The sequence below is a fragment of the Pseudorca crassidens genome, chromosome 7 (assembly GCF_039906515.1).
Source record: "Pseudorca crassidens isolate mPseCra1 chromosome 7, mPseCra1.hap1, whole genome shotgun sequence".
Lineage (NCBI taxonomy): Eukaryota > Metazoa > Chordata > Mammalia > Artiodactyla > Delphinidae > Pseudorca > Pseudorca crassidens.
In genome coordinates, this window is record NC_090302.1 from 49,878,290 (window position 1) to 49,900,037 (window position 21,748).

General features: G+C 46.6%; 1 protein-coding gene across 6 annotated transcripts in view; it reads left to right on the forward strand.

Moving 5' to 3' along the window:
* Positions 1-10,002, forward strand: part of APBA1 (amyloid beta precursor protein binding family A member 1) — a 240,869-nt gene extending 230,867 nt beyond the window's left edge. For all 6 annotated transcript variants that reach the window (XM_067744213.1, XM_067744212.1, XM_067744209.1 and 3 more), the window contains 3 exons: positions 3,171-3,290; positions 5,246-5,386; positions 6,170-10,002. In XM_067744213.1, the coding sequence (XP_067600314.1) occupies positions 3,171-3,290; positions 5,246-5,386; positions 6,170-6,241 (333 nt within the window). In that variant the 3' untranslated portion in view covers positions 6,242-10,002. The remainder of the gene's footprint in view (positions 1-3,170; positions 3,291-5,245; positions 5,387-6,169) is intronic.
* Positions 10,003-21,748: the final 11,746 nt, after the last annotated feature.

A 21,748-nucleotide genomic window follows, 5' to 3' on the forward strand; every position in this document is an offset into this window, starting at 1 on the left:
CAAAACTCACACGTTGAGAGCACAAGCTGGAATCACCCAAAGGAAGTGGGGCAGCCAGGGAGCCAGAGCCCTGAAGTCTCGCCAGGTAGGCGAGTAAACTAAAAACACGGCCCCATGCAAGGCTGGGCGAAAAGGCTGGGGGCACAGCTTCATCCTTCTGTCACTCTCCCTGGCTTCTCTGTCCAGTAGGCTTTACTCATGAATAACACACACCCTCCCATTATCTATATGGGGAATCATGGTGTAGGCGAAAATGCTCTGGGTTTGAATACAAATAGACCTGGGACAGAATCTTGCTGCGGGTGAACTTGGGTGAGTGGTGAAGCCGCAGTTTCCTGCTCTATAAAATGGGCATAATTAGAGCTGCCAGTTTGTCAAGGAGATTAAAGGAGACAGCTCCTGTGACTCCAGGTCGGTGCCCGGCAAGAGTCAGCGTGCAGTGACAGGTGGTTTGGCTAGTTTCGTCATCAGGATGGGTTTTAATGGACAGTGACCTTAGGGGTGCTCACACACATGGGGGTGGCTGACTGAGCACCAGGCCAACTGGCTCTCTGTCACCCTCCCCCTGGCATGGCTAGCCCATGCTCTCATGGAGCACACTGGCCACAGGTATGAGTAGTAAACTGACATCTTTGACTCTGATCATCCCTGAGTGCATGTGAGTTCATTGTTCTGCGGCAGTGGTCTGTACCAGTTCTCAAAAATGGAGTGTATCGCCAGGAAGTGTGTATCAAGTCATCGGAAAGACTCATTAACACACAGATTGTTGAGTCCTACCCCTGGAGTTTCTGATTCTGTAGGTCTGGGTGGACCCCAGACTCTTGCTTTTTTTTTTAATTGAAGTATAGTTGATTTGCAATGTTGTGTTAGTTTTAGGTGTACAGCACAGTGATTCATTTATCCATATGTGTGTGTGTGTGTGTGTATACATTCGTTTTCGGATTCTTTTCCCTTATAGGCTATTACAAAATATTGGGTATAGTACCCTGTGCTATACAGTAGGTCCTTGTTGGTTATCTATGTTATGTGTATAGTAGTGCGTATATGTTAATCCCAGCCTCCTAATTTACCCCCTGCCCCCACCCTGCATTTCTAACAAAAGTGTCCTGGTGCTGCTGGTGTGGGGTGTCCCCACTTTGAGGACCTGTTGGCCGAGCATAGGGGCCAAAAAAGCCCCTAGCCATCCCTCAGTCTAGAGTGTATCCTCATTACTTAGAAGCGAAAGGTGTGTGGGTCCCTCCTGCCACTCAGAGGGGCAAGTTACACTCTTGCCACAAATTCTGTGGGCACCAAAGTCATCTAACACCACTTTCACCTCTCTGCTTGCCAAGGTGCTTGTGAGGAAGGCAGAGGCTCCCTTATCCCCGTCCGGACCCCACTGAGCCTCAGACGAGGCAGGTTTAATGTCCACGTCTGCGTCCTCATCCGTAAAATGTGAAGCAGAGGTCTTGACCTCCCGCAGAGAGAGTGTTTGCAGACTGGTCGGAGGGTGACAGTTGGCCACAGTGGTTGTGGAATTTACAGATTTCTATTTATAGACTAAGAGGCGATCACCCTTCGGGCTGAAACTGATTTGTCATTGTCCTCCCGGGCCTCTCTTTCCACTTCGCCGATAGAGGGCACACACTGGACCGGTCTGTGAATTGATGGGGCAGGGGGGTGAGGGGGGCATCTCCAGGGGATATGACGGACTTGGTGGAATAGAGCCTACCTTTGCCTGTCCCTCCTCTGCTGGTGGAGAGGCTGTCCACTCACCCCACAGTACCGTCTTTTAGAAAGAGCTTCTCGCCTCAGCTCTGGCCCTTTGGAGGAGTGGACCTTGGCAGGCCTGGCGCTGTTTCCCAATCAGCTGGCCTCGCGAGCTGGGAGTGCAGTGGGACAGGCATCAGACGGGAGTGCTGAGTTCTCCCCGCCTCAGCTCTCAAAGCAGGGCCTCCAGCCACAAGCGGTGTGGTCTCTCTACGCTGGCCCTTTCCCTGTGTGCCATGATGGAAGCGGGCTGGAAAGCACCTGCTGTTGGCCATTTGGTCTGGACCATCTGGCAAGTGGGAGTTGCCTGAGGCAGAGCACGCAGGCTGGGGAGATGTCGGGGGGCGGGGAGAGTTCATTTCGGGACTGAATTACCTTTGTCTGGCACCTTCCTCTTGGGTGAGGCTCACAAGTCGGTGGCGGGACCAGCAGGAGAAGCAGCTTCCCACCGCCTGAATGAGGGAAAGCGTAGCTTTGTGATGATTTTCTAGGGGTTCTCCTGTGCAGACCCGGGCTCTGGTTCCTGCTGAGCGTGTGTTCAAGGGGCAGGAAGACAGGCCTGAGCTCCGCTTAGATCAGAGTGGGGTGAAGGAAGCTCTCTAAATAGGCTCAGAAACCAGATGGAGTCCCTCTTTATCTTTAAAAACCAATTTTGCCTCTGTACTCCATTCCAAGTTAGAGGGAGGGACGAGTTACCAGGGAGCATGAAATCGGAGATGACCATTAAGCCCTATTTCCTCCTACTTCCCTCTCCACCAGCGCTGGTCCTACCACCCTATTCATTCTCCCAAGGAGGCCTTCACTGACTGCAGTCCTGCCTCTGTGCCCTGCTTCCCCCCAGATGCTCGTGGGAATGTCGATAAACTGTAGAATCCCTAACAGGCAGAGAGAATGGGGAAGCAGGACCACCAGGGGCGAGAGACAGCAAGCCCTGATGAACTGGGCTGTTGTGTGAATTAGTTGTCCTTTGTTAGAAAAGGAGGAATTGCTACGAGTATGCGTTTCAGAGAAAAAGTTCCTTTCGTGCTTGTCTCCCACCTGACCAGGAGAGAGACTGTGCCTCCTTCATCTTTCAAGCCAAAATGCACATGTGGCAGTTTTCCTCTTAGCTGCACAGACGATCGCCTTTTTCAGATGCCTTGAATGCAGCCCGTTTCCCCAAATGAAGACATTGCCCACAGAAACTGGTCTCTGCGTGGGCTAAAAGGGCTCCACGTAAACCTAATGGTTTTCTCCCCTAGGTTGACAGAATCTAGCTTGGACTCTCCGACGCAGGCGCTATCAGGCTGGACGCGGGGCACTGTGGAGTCAACGAAGAAACCGAGGCTCCGTGCAGCATCTTTTGCCTTTGGTGCCGTCTGCATTTCTCTCTTGTTGGCATCAGTGGTCATCGAATCCCCTGTGCTTTATTCACATTTCAGGGCTTGAAGAATCAGGCCCGGGTCAAGCTGAATATCGTGAGGTGTCCCCCAGTGACCACCGTGTTGATCAGGAGACCAGACCTTCGCTACCAGCTGGGGTTCAGTGTCCAGAACGGAATCGTAAGTGCAACCCCACACCTTTTCCAAACGTCTGACACACGAAACCGCGGCCCAGGGTTTGGGTTTTGGGGCTGTTCTTGAAAGCTGGTCATTTTCCAGAAAGAATCCAGCAAGGAAGGGACGAATGGTTGAAGGCAGACTCACTTCCTCCATGGGCAGAGAATTCTGTGCCTTCTGTGGGGGAAGAGAGGGACCCTCCCAGATCCATGTGCCCCAGAGCCCAGCGACTCTGTGATGCGCAGGGTGACCCTCCCAGCTGCCAGCTTGAGACAGTTTGAGGTACGCACCTTCCCAACCGCCCCCAGCCAGCAGCTTCCCAGGGCGGTGGGCGAAGAACCCTGGGGGCTGGGCTTCCAAACCCTTGGTGATACCAGTGCAGCCCAGACTGAGAACGCAGCCCTGTGGGTTATGCCTGAATGATCTCTGCCTTGCCTTTTTAACCTGAATTTGGCACTTGGGAGATAAAGAGTATTTTCATCACCTGGATGTCTGCCTTCAAATACTTCCTTTTTTTTTCCCCTTTATTGTGATAAAACATACACAACATTAAGTTTGCCATTTAAACCATTTTTAAGCATACAGTTCAGTGCCTTTAAGTACATTCCAAAAGTGGTTGTGTCCATCAGTGCTATTTCCAGAACTTTTTCTTCATCCCAAACACAAACTCCATAGTCAAGACTACTCCCTTTTTGTCCTGGTTTGCCTTGTTCTGGACTCATAGTAGTTCTGGGCTTTGGTGACAAATCTGTAACCTTCTTGATATTATAGATTTTGGATGTGCCCTCCTTCTCTCTGCATTCATCTTTGCAGATAGAAAAGCCCTATTCTTTTTCCTCCCTTAATTTTTTTTTTTATAAATTTATTTTATTTATTTATTTTTGGCTGCGTTGGGTCTTCGTTGCCACGCACGGGCTTTCTCTAGCTGCGGCGAGCGGGGGCTACTCTTCGCTGCGGTGCGTGGGCTTCTCAATGCGGTGGCTTCTCGTTGCGGAGCACGGGTTCCAGGCGTGCGGCCTTCAGTAGTTGTGGCTCGCGGGCTCTAGAGTGCAGGCTCAGCAGTTGTGGCGCACGGGCTTAGTTGCTCTGCGTCATGTGGGATCTTCCCCGACCAGGGATCGAACCTGTGTCCCCTGCATTGGCAGGCGGATTCTTAACCACTGCCCCGCCAGGGTAGTCCCCTGCATAGGCTTTTAAAGAAAGGTACAGTCAGGAGTGAAAAAGTCAGCTCTGTAAATTCAAACCACGTTCTTTTGGGAAATTCCGATTGCTTTGTGTGTGAGGTAGGGGTGGCTATAGCCTGCAGCACTGAGCCCAGAGCCCTCCCCCAGCCTGCAGCCTCTGCCCACCGCAGTGCCTGGCTGCACTGAGACGAAAACCAGCCATGTTATCATTTCTGCCAGAGGCAGTTTGAACAAGAACCACTGAGTTGGGACAGCCAAAGGGAGCTTCTGCCTTCTAGCTGGCCACACTTTGGAACACGAAGTGGGATTCTAGCAGGTTCTAGCCCCATTTTAACTCAGGTAACTGTGACCCTAAAAAGTGGGCTGCTAGCATTACACAGTTCAGTGTTTGAGTCCCAGATAATACTAAACTGTGTTACACAGGCTGACAGTTTGAAAACATTGGCAGCTCTGTGACAGGCCCAAACAGCTTTTTTTTACCAAGACCGAGCTGGGATGAAAAGCACTCAGAATTCACTGTGCCGCGAAATCCAGTGACGTGCTGCGTCCCCTGTGCAGAGTGCGAGAACAAGGGGGCCATCTGGGCATCCAGAGTCCTAGCTCTTATAAAAAGAAACAAAGAGATGTAAATGTCCACAGCCTGACCATGGCAGCTCCTCAGAGATGACAGTGCTGGGGATGGGGGATTCTAGAAAAGATAGTCTCCCACCCCCACCCAGTTCCCTAGCAGGCGATGCAGGCCAGGGTGGGTAACTTGGCCTTTGACTCTGATAGATCTGCAGCCTCATGCGAGGGGGAATAGCGGAGAGAGGAGGTGTCCGCGTGGGACATCGCATCATTGAAATCAACGGGCAGAGCGTGGTCGCCACCCCACACGAGAAGATCGTGCACATCCTCTCCAATGCTGTTGGGGAGGTAAGGGAGAGTCGGGGGCTGGGGGTCCCCCTGGTGCGCTCGCCGCCTCCACGAAGCCCTCCTGAGTGTCCTTCCCTGTCCTCAGCACACCTCCACACTGAACAGTCTGTCTCGGACCAGAATTTAAACCTGGTAACGAGTGGTTATCTTAGAGCTGCTCCTCAAAATCCCGTCACGTCACCCTCAGCCTTCTCCTCTGGCATCACTTGCCCACCTCCTCTTTTTAGTTCTCCAATCTGGGCATCTTCTTGCCATAGCTGCCCAAGTTCTCTCCATTTTTCCCAGCTAATCCTGCCAAATATGCCTGGAAGATTTTAAGTCAGATTCAAATCTAATCAACAGCTCCCCAGAGACAGTTCCCTGGTATGGCTGGGCAGGGGTCAGAACAGCTCTTCTGGGGCTGATTTCCTGCCGGGGGGAGGGAGGGAGGCAGGAGCAGCAAAACCCCACAGCAGTCCTACTGTTTTAAGGGTTTTGTCCTTTTGAAAAAACAAAAACAAAAAAACAGGCCTGGTGAGAGCAAGAGCTTTTGGGAAATAAACCACCTTACCTGGTTTTCATTGTCCACTCTCTGTCAACCCTAACTTTTTAGAAGCCCATGGATTCCGTACTTCCTGGAGGCCACTTGGGTCAGGCCCCTGTTAGGAATGGTGGGGGGATGAGGGGTGTACCTTCAAAGGCGTCCCACGGCAAGAGGTGCCGCCTTTCCCGCTAGCCCTGGGGCAGTGCCCACACAGCTCTCAGAGCCTCGGTCCCCCCGCTAAAGTGCGTTTCTGCCCTCAGATTCACATGAAGACGATGCCGGCTGCCATGTACAGACTGCTGACGGCCCAGGAACAGCCCGTCTACATCTGAAGCCACGCCCCCGCCCCCGGGCAGCATGCATGGAGGACCCTCCTCACTTGTGGTTGTGTTTCTCGTGCTACATCTGTGTGCCCACTGAGACATTCCCCTCTCATACCCAGCACTCGGTTTGACACAGAAGGAAAAGAATCCACAGAGACCTCCTTCTCTGTCTCTCTCTAGTTTGGTTTTTTTGTTGTTTTTAGCACCAGGGAAGTTTTGTATGCACTCCCTTGAGGCTGGAGAGCAGTCAGTATCCACCCAGAATCTGCCCAGGACCATCCTGAAGGGCCCTTGGGGGTCCTGAAGAGGGTTGTCACCGCTCAGGAAGGATCTTCCCTTCCCAAGAGGTGCAGACCTCTTAGAAGGAACTCCTAGGGGTGGTGAAGAAGCTGATTCAGCAGTGCCTATGATCCAACCACTGATCTCTGCTCTCTTCCAGTCAATTTCTGGGAATATGGTAGTAACAGGGAGGACCAGCCCGTGTCTTTACGGATATGCCTGCCCACCATGTACATGGGGCATCATACATTATTTCTGCCCAGAATTTCTGAGCCAACCTTATGCCTCTTCTGTAGTTTTAGTTTCAACATAATTGTGTTTTCTAATGCAAACCTTTTCACCCAGGATAGAAGGGGAACTGCCGTGGACAAGAATACCTTCGTGTTGCAGAGAACTGGGCGATTCCCAGGGCACCCTGGTTTCCCAAGGTTAGCAACCATTAGCTAAACACAGGCAGGTGCTTCCTGCCTCCTACATCACACGTACGTACACGGTCTCACTTGCATATATTTCAGCCTTCCCTCCTCCCTTCCGCCAGTGAGGTACCCAGAGCCCCTGGAAAACCCACGTCACCTCCATGTGAGGCCCCTTCCCCCAGCAGGTGAGGCCTGCAGGGACTGGTGAGCCCTGTCTGGAGAGAACCGCCCCTCTGAGGCTGAGGCCTGGCCCTGCCAGCACCGCCTTGGCTAGAAGTGTTCTGGTGGACTCCCCTCGTGCCTCCACCCGACACACACATCCCACACTGGGAGTCTGGGAGCGATGGACTGTTCCTCTTGAAGATGAGGCCCGGTGGAATCATGTTATGCTTCCTGGCCCAAGGTGGGACCAGCCTTGTTCTCCACTCAGGACCATGAGGCAGGATGTGACATTTGAGGGCCCAGAACAGTATATAAACCACAAAACTAAGGGGACAATCATGACCTCAAGCGATGCCTAAGAAGCCCCAAATGTGTTCCAGAAACATCTTGCTGCCTCCTGGGCCTGAAAAAGCTTTTATTTGGTGTGGAACATTACGTGTTTTATCAGGTGCCTCATGCCCATGGGTTTTGTCTCAGTTTGGTGCAGATGTTTTAGTAATATCATGATTCTGAGCCAGTTTTCACTTACTCTTGGTCCAAAGAGCATTTTGTTTTCATGTGGGTGGGGTGTGGCTTGGATTGGTTTTTGTTTTGTTTTGCTCGTGACCTCTGCAAAGACAGGGGAAGAGAAACTAATATATTTTGTGATATTAATATAGTCCCTCTTCTCAACATCTGCGTCATTTATGTTGTGTCCATGGAAATAGGAACCCGGTGAGCACGTGTTGGACAGTATGGGTTTATATGTCGAATGGAGGGATTTCAGGGAGGGAGAAAGTGAATATGAAAAGGTTGGGAACAAGATACTTGTGCCAGAGAGCTGTGTGGTCAGTGCCCCTGGGATCTCTGTGCCATCTTGAGTTTTCTGCTTAGAGTCAGGAAAGCCGGTTGTTTCAGTGGCGTCAGTGGCTGGACTCCCAGTGTGACCGTGGGACAGGCCCTGCTGAAGAGTGGCTGTGCTGCCCGCATGTCCCCTTTAGGAAGGGGCTGCCCCTTCTCCGGGCTGGGCAGTCTGGGACCCCTGGTTGACTTTTGAGGACACTTAGCTGAATGCTGCTGGGAGACCAGCCCCAAGGCTGACCCACTGCAAACGTGAGGAGCCGGGAACCTCAGCTCCATTTACCAAACCGTAGTGTCTGATGACATATAATTAAATACTAAAGAGGCCTAAGTTCATCTTTCCTTTGCCAGAAGGAGCGGGTAAAGTAGGAATGAAGCGTTCTGGGTGGTATTTTCAGGCATGAGGAGCCTTGGGGAGTCACTGGAGAGAGGCTCATGCCATCCGCTCCCAGGGCGACCGCTTGAGCCGCCTGCCCGAGGGCCCATTCCGAGCCCCCGCAATCGGCCAGGGGACGGGAACCCCACCAGCATGTCCCTGGGCAGCCTCCCACATAATTATATAAGGCTCTTCACCCAAAGGAGAGAAGAGACAGAATATACTTTCTATTGCTACTGCACAAAAATCTTGGGAAGTTTGACAGGTGCTGAAAAGGCCAGTGTGGTGAACTCTCCTAGAAGGCTAACACTTCAGCATAAGATTACCCACCACGTACCTCTGTGTTCGTAAAAGTGGCTCCTCACGCCCAGATAGCGAATGTTTCCGGAGCTTGGTCCAGGTTCAGAGGGCTGTAGTGTATTCTTTTCCCTGCTCCCACTGGATGGAGGGAATCAGCCCACCTTTGGAAGTTAACCAAGGAGCCAGAATCTTAATAGTAACTGTTTTTGAAAGTCCCACGGGAAGTGGTGGTCTGTTTCCCTTCTGACATCCCAGTATATATAGTTACATATGTAAATATCTGAAATAGTTACATATGTAAATATCTGAAACCCCATGTAATGGGGAAGACTATGTACAGAACAGCCTTCCCAAACATGGCCCCGGGCAGAAAGCCACTCTTGCCACTTGGCTAGGACATGCTGGTGACTCAGCTTTGGGGACAGATTCCTAGATCCGTCGACCCCTCCTGGTCCAGCCAGGATGCACCAGAACCCACCCTGCCTCTGCCTTCTCAAATGTGAGCATTTCAGGGAGCCACCATCAGCCTTGGGTTCACGAGAGGACGAAGCCCCCAGAGACCAATGCCTGGAGCCTGCTCCCCTCACTGGAGCGGCTCCTCCAGGCCTGGAGCCCATCACGGGGCACTGGACTCCGAGTCCCTGCAGCCGGGTCTGCTTTCTGAACATTGCCCATCAGCACTGGCCTCAGAGAGTCCCAGAGTAACCTACTACCTCCCCATCACTCCCACCACCCCTTTTCACACCCGTCACCCCGTCCGCATGCAGAAGAGACCCACCCGCCCTTCTTGGGTCCCTCAGCCCAGCGGTGAGGCTGTTAACAATGTTTACAACCAAGGGCACCTCCTCTTAGGTGTGTTTACTCTCCCACTTACAAGGCCACTTGCTGGTTTGAGTTTCATGTCTGTCTGCTCCTTCCCTGGTTGAGTCCGACTTGAGCACACGACACTGATCTTACGTCCCGACCCTCCATCAAGGCAGTCGTGAGGACCGTGTGGGAAGGAAATTCCGTGTACATATTCAGCAGTCCCTAGAGTATGAACTTGTACTATTGTTCTGTAAAGAGGGTGAAATAGAGCTTATTGTAAAGCGCTGGGAGAAGTATAGTATTGTATTTGTAACAATATGGTTCTTTGTATACACAAAACTCAATGATCTCTATATATAAATATAAATAAATATATAAATAAGATCTATATACACGTGAGCCTGGAATGTTGATGCCGCACACCCACTGAATGTACTTCCTCTGACAGTCTGGTCACCGGGCTGGCCCTCCCTCCCCTCCTCCATACCGTTTTGGGGGTTGTGATGTATTTAATGTGTTCTCTTCCTTTATTTAACTGAACGCTAATGTCTGTAAGAGTTGCTGCAACAATAAACAAGAACTTCACCTCTTGGCCTGGGCTGAGTGTCTTAACTGTTTCGGGGGAGGGACAAAACTGTAAGTGGGGGAAAGATGTCGTCGTCCCAAAAGGCCACCTCCTACCCATCCCGTGGGACCTGCTCACAGCCCAGAAACCATTTCCTAAACGGACAGGTTCTGTGAAACCAACACAGCTGTAAAACACAATAGGCTGTGTCTTTTTGAATTACGGTTTTCTCAGGGTATGTGCCCAGTAGTGGGATTGCTGGCTCGTATGGTACTTCTATTTTTAGTTTTTTAAGGAACCTCCATACTGTTCTCCATAGTGGCTGTATCAATTTACATTCCCACCAACAGTGCAAGAGGGTTCCCTTTTCTCCACACCCTCTCCAGCACTTATTGTTTGTAGATTTTCTGATGATGTCCATTCTAACTGGTGTGAGGTGACACCTCATTGTAGTTTTGGTTTGCTTTTCTCTAATAATTAGTGATGTTGAGCATCTTTTCACTTACCTCTTGGCCATCTGTATGTCTTCTTTGGAGAAATGTCTATATAGGTCTTCTGCCCATTTTTTGGATTGGATTGTTTGTTTTTTGGACATTGAGCTGCATGAGCTGTTTGTATATTTTGGAGATTAATCCTTTGTCCGTTGATTCATTTGCAAATATTTTCTCCCATTCTGAGGGTTGTCTTTTCATCTCGTTTATAGTTTCCTTTGCTGTGCAAAAGCTTTTAAGTTTCATTAGGTCCCATTTATTTATTTTTTGTTTTTATTTCTATTTCTCTAGGAGGTGGGTCAAAAAAGATCTTGCTGCAATTTATGTCAAAGAGTATTCTGCATATATTTTCCTCTAAGAGTTTTATTGTGTCTGGCCTTATATTTAGGTCCTTAATCCATTTGGAGTTTATTTTTGTGTATGGTGTTAGGGAGTGTACTAATTTCATTCTTTTACATATAGCTGTCCAGTTTTCCCAGCACCACTTATTGAAGAGGCAGTCCTTTCTCAATTGTATATCCTTGCCTCCTTTGTCATAGGTTAGTTGACAGTAGGTGCGTGGGTTTATCTCTGGGCTTTCTATCCTATTCCATTGATCTATATTTCTGTTTTTGCGCCAGTACAATACTGTCTTGATTGCGCTAGCTTTGTAGTATATTCTGAAGTCAGGGAGTTTGACTCCTCCAGCTCCATTTTTTTTTTCCTCAAGATTGCTTTGACCATTCAGGGTCTTCTGTGTCTCCATACGAATTTTAAGATTTTTTGTTCTAGTTCTGTGAAAAATGCCATTGGTAATTTGATAGGGAGTGCATTGAATCTGTACATTGCTTTGGGTAGTATACTCATTTTCACAATATTGATTCTTCCAATCCAAGAACGTGGTATATCTCTCCATCTGTTTGTGTCTTCTTTGATTTCTTTCATCAGTGTTTTATAGTTTTCTGAGTACAGGTCTTTTACCTCCTTAGGTAGGTTTATTCCTAGGCATTTTTATTCTTTTTGTTGCAGTGGTGAATGGGATTGTTTCCTTAATTTCTCTTTCTGATCTTTCGTTGTTAGTGTATAGGAATGCAAGAGATTTCTGTGCATTAATTTTGTATCCTGCAACTTTACCAAATTCATTGATTAGCTCTAGTAGTTTTCTGGTGGCTGTGTATAGTATCATGTCATCTGCAAACAGTGACAGTTTTACTTCTTCTTTTCCAATTTGGATTCCTTTTATTTCTTTTTCTTCTCTGATTGCCATGGCTAGGACTTCCAAAACTATGTTGAGTAATAATGGCATATATCCAGAGAAAACCATAATTCAAAAAGACACATGCACCCCAATGTTTACTGTAACACTGTTTACAATAGGCAGGTTATGGAAGCAACCTAAATGTCCATCGACAGATGAATGGATAAAGAAGTTGTGGTACATATATACAATGGAATATTAGCCATAAAAAGGAACGAAGTTGAGTCATTTGTAGAGATGTGGATGGACCTAGAGACTGTCATATATAGTGAAGTAAGTCAGAAAGAGAAAAACAAATATATTAACGCATATTTGTGGAATCTAGAAAAATGGTACAGATGCACTGGTTTGCAAGGCAGAAATAGAGACAAAGATGTAGAGGACAAACATATGGACACCAAGGGGGGAAAGGGGGGCATGGGATGAACTGGGAGATTGGGATTAATGTATATACACTAATACATATAAAATAGATAACTAATGAGAACCTGCTGTATAGAAACTAACACAACATTGTAAAAGAACTATACCCCAATAAAAAATAAATTCATCTGTATACCACAACTCAGAAAACTTACGTATAAGAGAAAAAAAAAAACCTAATAGGCTGTGTCACCTGTTAAAGCCGATACTCCACAGTCTTGTCAGCCTCCCTGGAGTACTCTGAATGGGAGAGAGGAGCCCTCTGGACTTCTAAGGGAAGGAAGAGAAATAGAGGTTAATTACCTCCCTCAAGAAATGTCCAATAGGGGAGGTAGCCTTGGTTAAGTGGATAGTGGAAGGGAAGCTCTGCCCTGTCCCGTTTCCCCCGCTTGGCCTGGCTGAAGGCTCTTGTGGTGCTCTCTACAATTCTGCTTTTTAAGCTTGCTGGGCATGACTTCCCTGCTGCCAATGATGGGCTTGGGGCACCCAGTTCCCCAACACAGAGTATCTAGCCATGTTTCTAAAGCAAAATGCCCTTAATGCTTCTCCTCTATGGACACAACTGCCCAGTCTTCCCTCTATAAAGCCTAGTCCCAGCTCCTGAGGGTCCATGAGTTAGGGCTGCTGAAAGAATGTGGCCATTCTGGCTGTCCTGCAGCCTGTGTCCATTCTGGCTGTCATGCAGCCTGGCCCCAGGGGCTCCCTCCCCTCCTTTCTCCCCTCTCACAGAAGGCAGATCTCACCACATAGGATGCCTGCTGTCAAGGAAATCAGAAAGAAAACACATCTTACTGATGTGTGGAGAAGTTACAACTTGAAAAATGACCAACAGCCTGTCTTTAAGTACCTTCTATGTGCCAGACACTGTTCCAGCACTTTACACAGATTAACTCAGTTAATCCTCACAGCACCTGAAAGAGGTAGATGCCACTAGTATGCCCATTTTGTCGATGAGGAAACTGAGGCACAGAGAATTCAAAGACTTATGTTTATTTTTCCAACGGCTCCCAACTGTGCTAGGACTTCCCGTTCTGTCACAGCTGATGAACTCATCATTATACTTTTTGGTCTCTTGGTTCTTACACTGTTTTCTTTCCAGGTTTCTATCTTTTGCAAACCTCAATTCCTACTCAATCAAAGCTGCCTCACCTCTTAAAGACTTAAACGTAAGACATGACACAATAAAACTCCTAGAAGAGAACATAGGCAAAACATTCTCTGATGTAAATCGTACCAATGTGCTCTTAATTTGGTCACCCAAGGCAACAGAAATAAAAACAAAAATAAACAAATGGGACCTAATCAAACTTACAAGTTTTTGCACGACAAAGGAAACCATAAACAGAACAAAAAGACAACCCACAGAATGGGAGAAAATATTTGCAAACAATGCGACCAACAAGGGCTTAATTTCCAAAATATACAAACAGCTCATACACCTCAACAACAAGAAACCAAACAACCCTATCCAAAAATGGGCTGAAGACCTAAACAGACATTTCTCTGAAGAAGCAATACAGATGGCCAATAGGCACATGAAAAGATGCTCAACATCACTAATTATTAGAGAAATGCAAATCAAAACTGCAGTGAGGTACCACCTCACACCAGTCAGAATGGCCATCATTAAAAAGTCTACAAACAACAAATGCTGCAGAGGGTGTAGAGAAAAGGCAACCCTCCTAACTGCTAGTGGGAATGTAAGTTGGTGCAGCCACTGTGGAAAACAGTATGGAGGTTCCTCAGAAAACTAAAAATAGAGTTACCATATGATCCAGCAATCCCACTCCTGGGCATATATCCAGATAAAACTATAATTCAAAAAGATACATGCACCCCTATGTTCATAGCAGCATTATTCACAATAGCGTAGACATGGAAACAACTTAAATGTCCATCAACAGATGAATGGATAAAGATGTGGTATATGTATATAATGGAATACTACTCAGCCATAAAAAAAGAACAAAATGGGGCTTCCCTGGTGGCTCAGTGGTTAAAAATCCACCTGCCAATGCAGGGGTCATGGGTTCGAGCCCTGGTCCAGGAAGATCCCACATGCCTTGGAGCAACTAAGCCCGTGTGCCACAACTACTGAGCCTGCACTCTAGAGCCCACGAGCCACAACTACTAAAGCCTGCCCGCCTAGAGCCCGTGCTCCGCAACAAGAGAAGCCACCACAATGAGAAGCCCACGCACCGCAACAAAGAGTAGCCCCTGCTCACCGCAACCAGAGAAAAGCCTGCATGCAGCAATGAAGACCCAAAGCAGCCAAAAAATAAAATAATAAATTTATTTTAGAAAAAGAACAAAATAATGCCATTTTCAGAAACATGGATGCAACTAGAGATTATCATACTAAGTGAAGTAAGTCAGAAAGAGAAAGACAAATACCATATGCTATCACTTCTACATGGAATCTAAAATATGACACAAATGAACCTATCTATGAAACAGAAATAGAATCATGGACATAGAGAACAGACTGGTGTTTGCCAAGCGGGAGGGGGTTGGGGAAGGATGCAGTGGGAGGTTGGGGTTAGCAGATGTAAGCTATTATAGAATGGATAAAGAACAAGATCCTACTGTAGAGCACAGAGAACTATATTCAGTATCCTATGATAAACCATAATGGAAAAGAATATTTTTAAAATGTATATATGTGTATAATGGAATCACTTTGCTGTATAGTAGTTAATTATCACAACACTGTAAATCAACTATACTTCAATTAAAAAAAGAAAAGAGCTGCCCCAACTCCAGGCTAGACTTTGGCTCCAGGTTCTGGGGGCGGGGCTTAGCTTTCCCCCGTCTCCCTCCCTCTCTGCATGACCCCTGTAAGGAAAGGTCATGGGTGGGAGCTGGGCAGAGATCTCCCAACTTTAGATGCTGGGCTTGGAAAGGTCACAGGCCTCTCCCTGTCTGGGTCCTTCTGCTGATCCAGTTCATTGACTAGGGACTCCACGTAGACAAACGGTGAGCAGTCCCCAGGCACTGGGGGTCCCTCCAGCCCTCAACCCCATCTTCCCACTGGCCCCTCAGGCCACAGTACTCTAAAGTTTACACATCCTCAACCCAATCTGTGTCCCCAGCAAGTCTGCAGCCCCCAGTCCCATCAGCCAGCAAACTCGTGTGACATCCATTTCCCTCATCCCTCAGAGGACATGTGGCCAGAGACCCTTGACCTCTCTCACTTGGCCATCCCATGAACCATGTCTCCACCAACAATGCTTTCCACCAGCCAGTCCCTCAGATAAGATGGTCACCAGTGTGGGGGGAGGGCTGGGGCACCCAAACTTCACAAGTGATCCTCTTGGGGTTCGCCTCCCTTGGCTTGGGGCAGGAGAAATACTTCTTTCCTCACCCCATGAGAAGAAGGGATGTAAAGACGACCTCCTTTCCTACATTCTGCCCTCCCCCGAATGGCAGCACCCTGCCGCGATCCTCATGTCGCCAGGATGACGTGGGAGCGGCAGCTGGTGATGGATCCTCTTCTTTGGCACCTCTAAGCAAGCCCCCTGGAGGTGTGCTGTCCCCTGCGGGTGGTGTCTGCCCCCGTGGCTGAGGCTGCCTCTACCACAGATAAGACCTCATGCTTTCCCCTCTCAGCTTTTATCTCTGCTGCAACTGCAGAAGAGAGAAAAAATCCACCCAACCGTTGCAATGCACACAGAACCATTCATTGAGAACCATCACAGAACTTTCACTTTAGTCTTTCGTCTCTAATTTCCCCTTATACCACGATCTCAGTTACTTAACCCCTCGGAGCTTGCTTCCTCATCTGCAAAATGGCATCTACCTCGTGGGGACTATGTGAGGATCAGGGGCCCCAGAGATCCAGGTCTTCATAAGCTCCCCCAGGATTTGCATGTCCCCGGACTGTACAAGCAGTGGCCACGACTCAGGAGGGCCCCCAACCCTGTGAGAGTATATGCTGTTGGTGTCTCCACTTAGTTCAGGGGACACCAGCACACCTGCAGCCCCAGCCTAGCTTGCTTGTAGAGCACTATGAACTACTAATTCATTTAATTTTCCATAAATGCAGATTTTAGTTCCTAGTAAACACTTCTGGAATGTCAATGCATAATTTTAAAAGTCAAAAATCTGACTCTCAAGTGCAAATCAAAACTACACTGAGGTACTACCTCACACTAGTCAGAATGGCCATCATTAAAAGCTCTATAAGTAACAAATGCTGGAGAGGGAAAAGGGAAGCCTCCTGCACTGTTGGTGCAGCCACTGTGGAAAACAGTATGGAGGTTCCTCAGAAAACTAAAAATATTGATAGAACTACCATATGATCTAGGAATCCCACTACTGGGCATATATGCAGACAAAACTATAATCCAAAAAGATACATGCACCCCTATGTTCATAGCATCACTATTCACAATAGCCAAGACATGCAAACAACCTAAATGTCCATCAACAGATGAATGGATAAAGACAATGTGGTATATATACAATGGAATACTACTGAGCCATAAAAAAGAAAGAAATAATGCCATTTGCAGCAACATGGATGCAACTAGAGATTATCATACTAAGAAAGAAACATACCATATGATATCACTTATATGTGGAATCTAAAATATGACACAAATGAACCTAACTATGAAAGAGAAACAGAATCATGGACATAGAGAACAGACTGGTGGTTGCCAAGGGGGAAGGGGTTGGGGGAGGGATGGAGTGTGAGGTTGGGGTTAGCAGATGTAAACTATTATATATAGATTGGATAAACAACAAGGTCCTACTGTATAGCACAGAGAACTCTATTCAATATCCTGTGATAAACCATAATGGAAAAGAATATTAAAAAAGAATGTATCTATATATCTATATATATCTATATATGTATAACTGAATCACTTTGCTGTACAGCAGAAATTAACACAACATTGTAAACCAACTATATTCAATAAATAATTAAAAAACAAAAATCTAACTCATACAAATATAGAATGAACACATTAAAGATTTATTAATTATTTATGATGAAACAAGTAAGATGGTAAAGCTGTTCAAAAGAGTATTTTGAAGAACTAAGTATTTACAGATTTTTAAAAAAGGAATTAGAATGAAATTACTAGGTTAGATATAATTGGTATGTCCTTTAAGGACCTACAACTATAACTTTGGGATTATCTTTTCTAAGCAAAAATCATTTGCATCTCTAGTTGGGGGTAGAAGGAGAACTGTTGGATGATAATAAATGCTATACAGAAAAATAAAGCACAGAAAAGGAACTGAAAGCAGGGATTCGAACAGATATTTGGGCACCCATGTTCATAGCAGCATTATACACAATAGTCAGAATGGAAGCAACACAAGTACCTAACAAAGGGTTAGTCAATAAACAATGTGGTATACATATAAAATGGAATATGATACAGCCTTTAAAAGGAAGCAAAGTCTGACACATGCTACAACATGGAAGAAGCCTTAATACAACTATGCCAAGTGAAATAAGCCAGTCACAAAGGGACAAATACTTCATGACCTCACTTTAAGGAGATATCTAGAGAAGACAAATTCATAGAGACAGAAAGAAGAATGGTAGTTGCTACAGGCTGGGGGAGGGCAGAATGGGGGGTTTTTGTTTAATGGGTATGGAATTTCCATTTGAGAAGATGGGAAAAGTCATGAAGACGGGTGGTGGTTATGGCTGCACAACAGTGGGAATGTCCTAATGCCACAGAACTTTACACTTAAAAATGGTTAGATCTAGGAGCTTCAAGATGGCAGAAGAGTAAGACGTAGAGATCACCTTTCACCCCACAAATACATCAGAAATACATCTACATGTGGAACAACTCCTACAGAACACCTACTGAACGCTGGCAGAAGACCTCAGACCTCCCAAAAGGCCAGAAACTCCCCACATACCTGGGTAGGGCAAAAGAAAAAAGAAAAAACAGAGACAAAAGAATAGGGATGGGACCTGCACCAGTGGGAGGGAGCTGTGAAGGAGGAAAGGTTTCCACACACTAGAAGCTCCTTCACGGGCAGAGACTGCGGGTGGCGGAGGGGGAAGCTTTGGAGCCACGGAGGAGACCACAGCCAACAGGGGTGCGGAGGGCAAAGCGGAGAGATTCCCGCACAGAGGATCGGTGTCGACCGGCACTCACCAGCCCGAGACGCTTGTATGCTCACCCGCGTGGGTGGGTGGGGGCTGGGTGCTGAGGCTCGGGCTTCGGAGGTCGGATCCCAGGGAGAGGACTGGGGTTGGCTGCGTGAACACAGCCTGCAGGGGGCTAGTGCGCCACAGCTAGCCGGGAGAGAGTCCGGGAAAAGGTCTGGAGCTGCCTAAGAGGCAAGAAACCATTGTTTCGGGGTGCGCAAGGAGAGGGGATTAAGAGCGCCACCTAAGCGAGCTCCAGAGAGTGGGGCAAACCGCAGCTATCAGCGCGGACCCCAGAGACGGGCATGAGAAGCTAAGGCTGCTGCTGCCGCCACCAAGAAGCCTGTGTGCAAGCACAGCTCACTATCCACACCGCCCCTCACGGGAGCCTGTGCAGCCCGCCACTGCCAGGGTCCCGGGATCCAGGGACAACTTCCCCGGAAGAACGCATGGCGCACCTCAGGCTGCTGCAACGTCATGGTGGCCTCTGCCGCCGCAGGCTCGCCCCGCACTCCGTACCCCTCCCTCCCACCCCGCCTGAGTGAGCCAGAGCCCCCGAATCAGCGGCTCCTTTAACCCCGTCCTGTCTGAGCGAAGAACAGACGCCCTCAGGCGACCTACACACAGAGGCGAGGCCAAATCCAAACCTGAACCCCAGGAGCTGTGCAAAGAAGAGAAAGGGAAATTTATACCAACAGCCTCAGGAGCAGCCTCAGGAGCGGATTAAATCTCGACAATCAACGTGATGTACCCTGCATCTGTGAAATACCTGAATAGACAACGAATCATCCCAAATTGAGGAGGTGAACTTTGGAAGCAACGATATATATATATTTTTTTTCTCTCTTTCTCTTTTTGTGAGTGTGTATGTGTATGCTTCTGTGTGTGATTTTCTCTGTATAGCTTTCTTTTTACCATTTGTCCTAGGGTTCTTTCTCTCCGATTTTTTTTTTGTTTTTAAGTATAGTTTTTAGCTCTTCTTATCATTGGTGGATTTCTTTTTTGGTTGGGTTGATCTCTTCCTTTTCTCTTTTTTATTACTTTTTAACTTTTTAAAATAATTATTATTTATTTTTTTATCTTAATAACTTTTATTTTATTTTATTTCATTTTATCTTCTTTCTTTTGACCTTTTATTCTGAGCCGTGTGGATGACAGGCTGTTGGTGCTCCAGCCAGGTGTCAGGGCCGTGCCTCTGAGGTGGAAGAGCCAAGTTCAGAACATTGCTCCACCACTGACCTCCCAGCTACATGTAATAAACAGACGGCAAAAATCTCCCAGAGATCTCCATCTCAATGCCAAGACCAAGTTCCACTCAATGACCAGCAAGCTACAGTGCTGGACAGCCTATGCCAAACAACTAGGAAGACATGAACACAGCCCCATCCATTAGCACAGAGGCTGCCTAAAATCGTACTAACGTCACAGACACCCAAAAACACACCACCAGACGTGGACCTGCCAACCAGAAAGACAAGATCCAGCCTCATCCACCAGAACACAGGCACTAGTCCCCTCGACCAGAGGTTTGTGTAGATTAAAGGTCTGCCCAGCAGAGCAACACGCAGCTCTACCCACCACCAGTCCCTCCCATAAGGAAGCTTGCACAGGACTCTAAGATAGACTCAATCACCGGAGAGTAGACAGCAGAAGCAAGAAGAACTACAATTCTGCAGCCTGTGGAAGGAAAACCACATTCACAGAAAGAGAGAGAAAATGAAAAGGCTGAGGACTTTATACCAGATCAAGGAACAAGATAAATCCCCAGAAAAACAACGAAATAAGGTGGGGATAGGCAACCTTCCAGTAAAAGAATTCGGAATAATGATAATGAAGATGATCCAAGACCTTGGAAAAAGAATGGACGCAAAGATAGAGAAGATGCAAGAAATGCTTAACAAAGACCTAGAAGAATTAAGGAACAAACACCTAGAAGAATTAAAGAACAAACAAACAGAGATGAACAATACAATAACTGAAATGAAAAATACACTAAAAGGAATCAGTAGCAGAATAACTGTGGCAGAAGAATGGATAAGTGACCTGGAAGACAGAAAGGTGGAAATCACTGCCATGGAACAGAATAAAGAAAAAGAATGAAAATAAATGAAGACACCCTAAGAGACCTCTGGGACAACTTTAAACGCAACAACATTCACATTATAGGGGTCCCAGATGGAGAAGAGAGAGAGAAAGGACCCGAGAAAATATTTGAAGAGATTATAGTCGAAAACTTCCCTAGCATGGGAAAAGAAATAGCCACAGAAGTCCATGAAGCACAGAGAGTCCAAGGCAGGATAAACCAAAGGAGAAAAATGCCGAGACACACAGTAATCAAATTGACAAAAATTAAAGACAAAGAAAAATTACTGAAAGCAACAAGGGAAAAATGACAAATAACATACAATGGAACTCCCATAAGGTTAACAGCTGATTTCTCAGCAGAAAATCTACAAGCCAGAAGGGACTGGCATGATAAATTTAAAGTGATGAAAGGGAAGAACCTACCACCAAGAGTACTCCACCCAGCAAGTATCTCATTCAGATTTGACGGAGAAATCAAAAGCTTTACAGACAAGCAAAAGCTAAGAGAATTCAGCACCACAAAACCAGCTCTACAACAAATGCTAAAGAAACTTCTCTAAGTGAGAAACACAAGAGAAGAAAAGGACCCACCAAGACAAACCCAACAATTAAGAAAACAGTAATAGGAACATACATATCAGTAATTACCTTAAACGTGAATGGATTAAATGCTCCAACCAAAAGACACAGGCTCGCTGAATGGATACAAAAACAAGACCCATATATATGCTGTCTACAAGAGACACATTTCAGACCTAGGGACACATACAGACTAAAGTGAGGGGATGGAAAAATATGTTCCATGAAAATGAAAATCAAAAGAAAGCTGGAGTAGCAATACTCATATCAGATAAAATAGATTTTAAAATAAAGAATGTTACAAGAGACAAGGAAGGACACTACATAATGATCAAGGGATCAATCCAAGAAGATATAACAATTATATATGTACCCAACATAGGAGCACCTCAATATATAAGGCAACTGCTAACAGCTATAAAAGAGGAAATCGACAGTAACACAATAATAGCGGGGGACTTTAACACCTCACATATACCATTGGAGATCATCCAGACAGAAAATTAATAAGGAAACACAAGCTTTAAATGACACTATAGACCACATAGATTTAATGGATATTTATAGATATTCCATCCAAAAACAGCAGATTACATGTTCTTCTCAATGGCACATGGAACATTCTCTGGGATAGATCACATCTTGGGTCACAAATAAAGCCTCAGTAAATTTAAGAAAACTGAAATCATATCAAGCAGCTGTTCTGACCACAATGCTATGAGATTAGAAATCAATTACAGGGAAAAAAACATAAAAAACACAAACACATGAAGGTTAAGCAATACGTTACTAAATAACCAAGAGATCACTGAAGAAAGAAAAGAGGAAATCA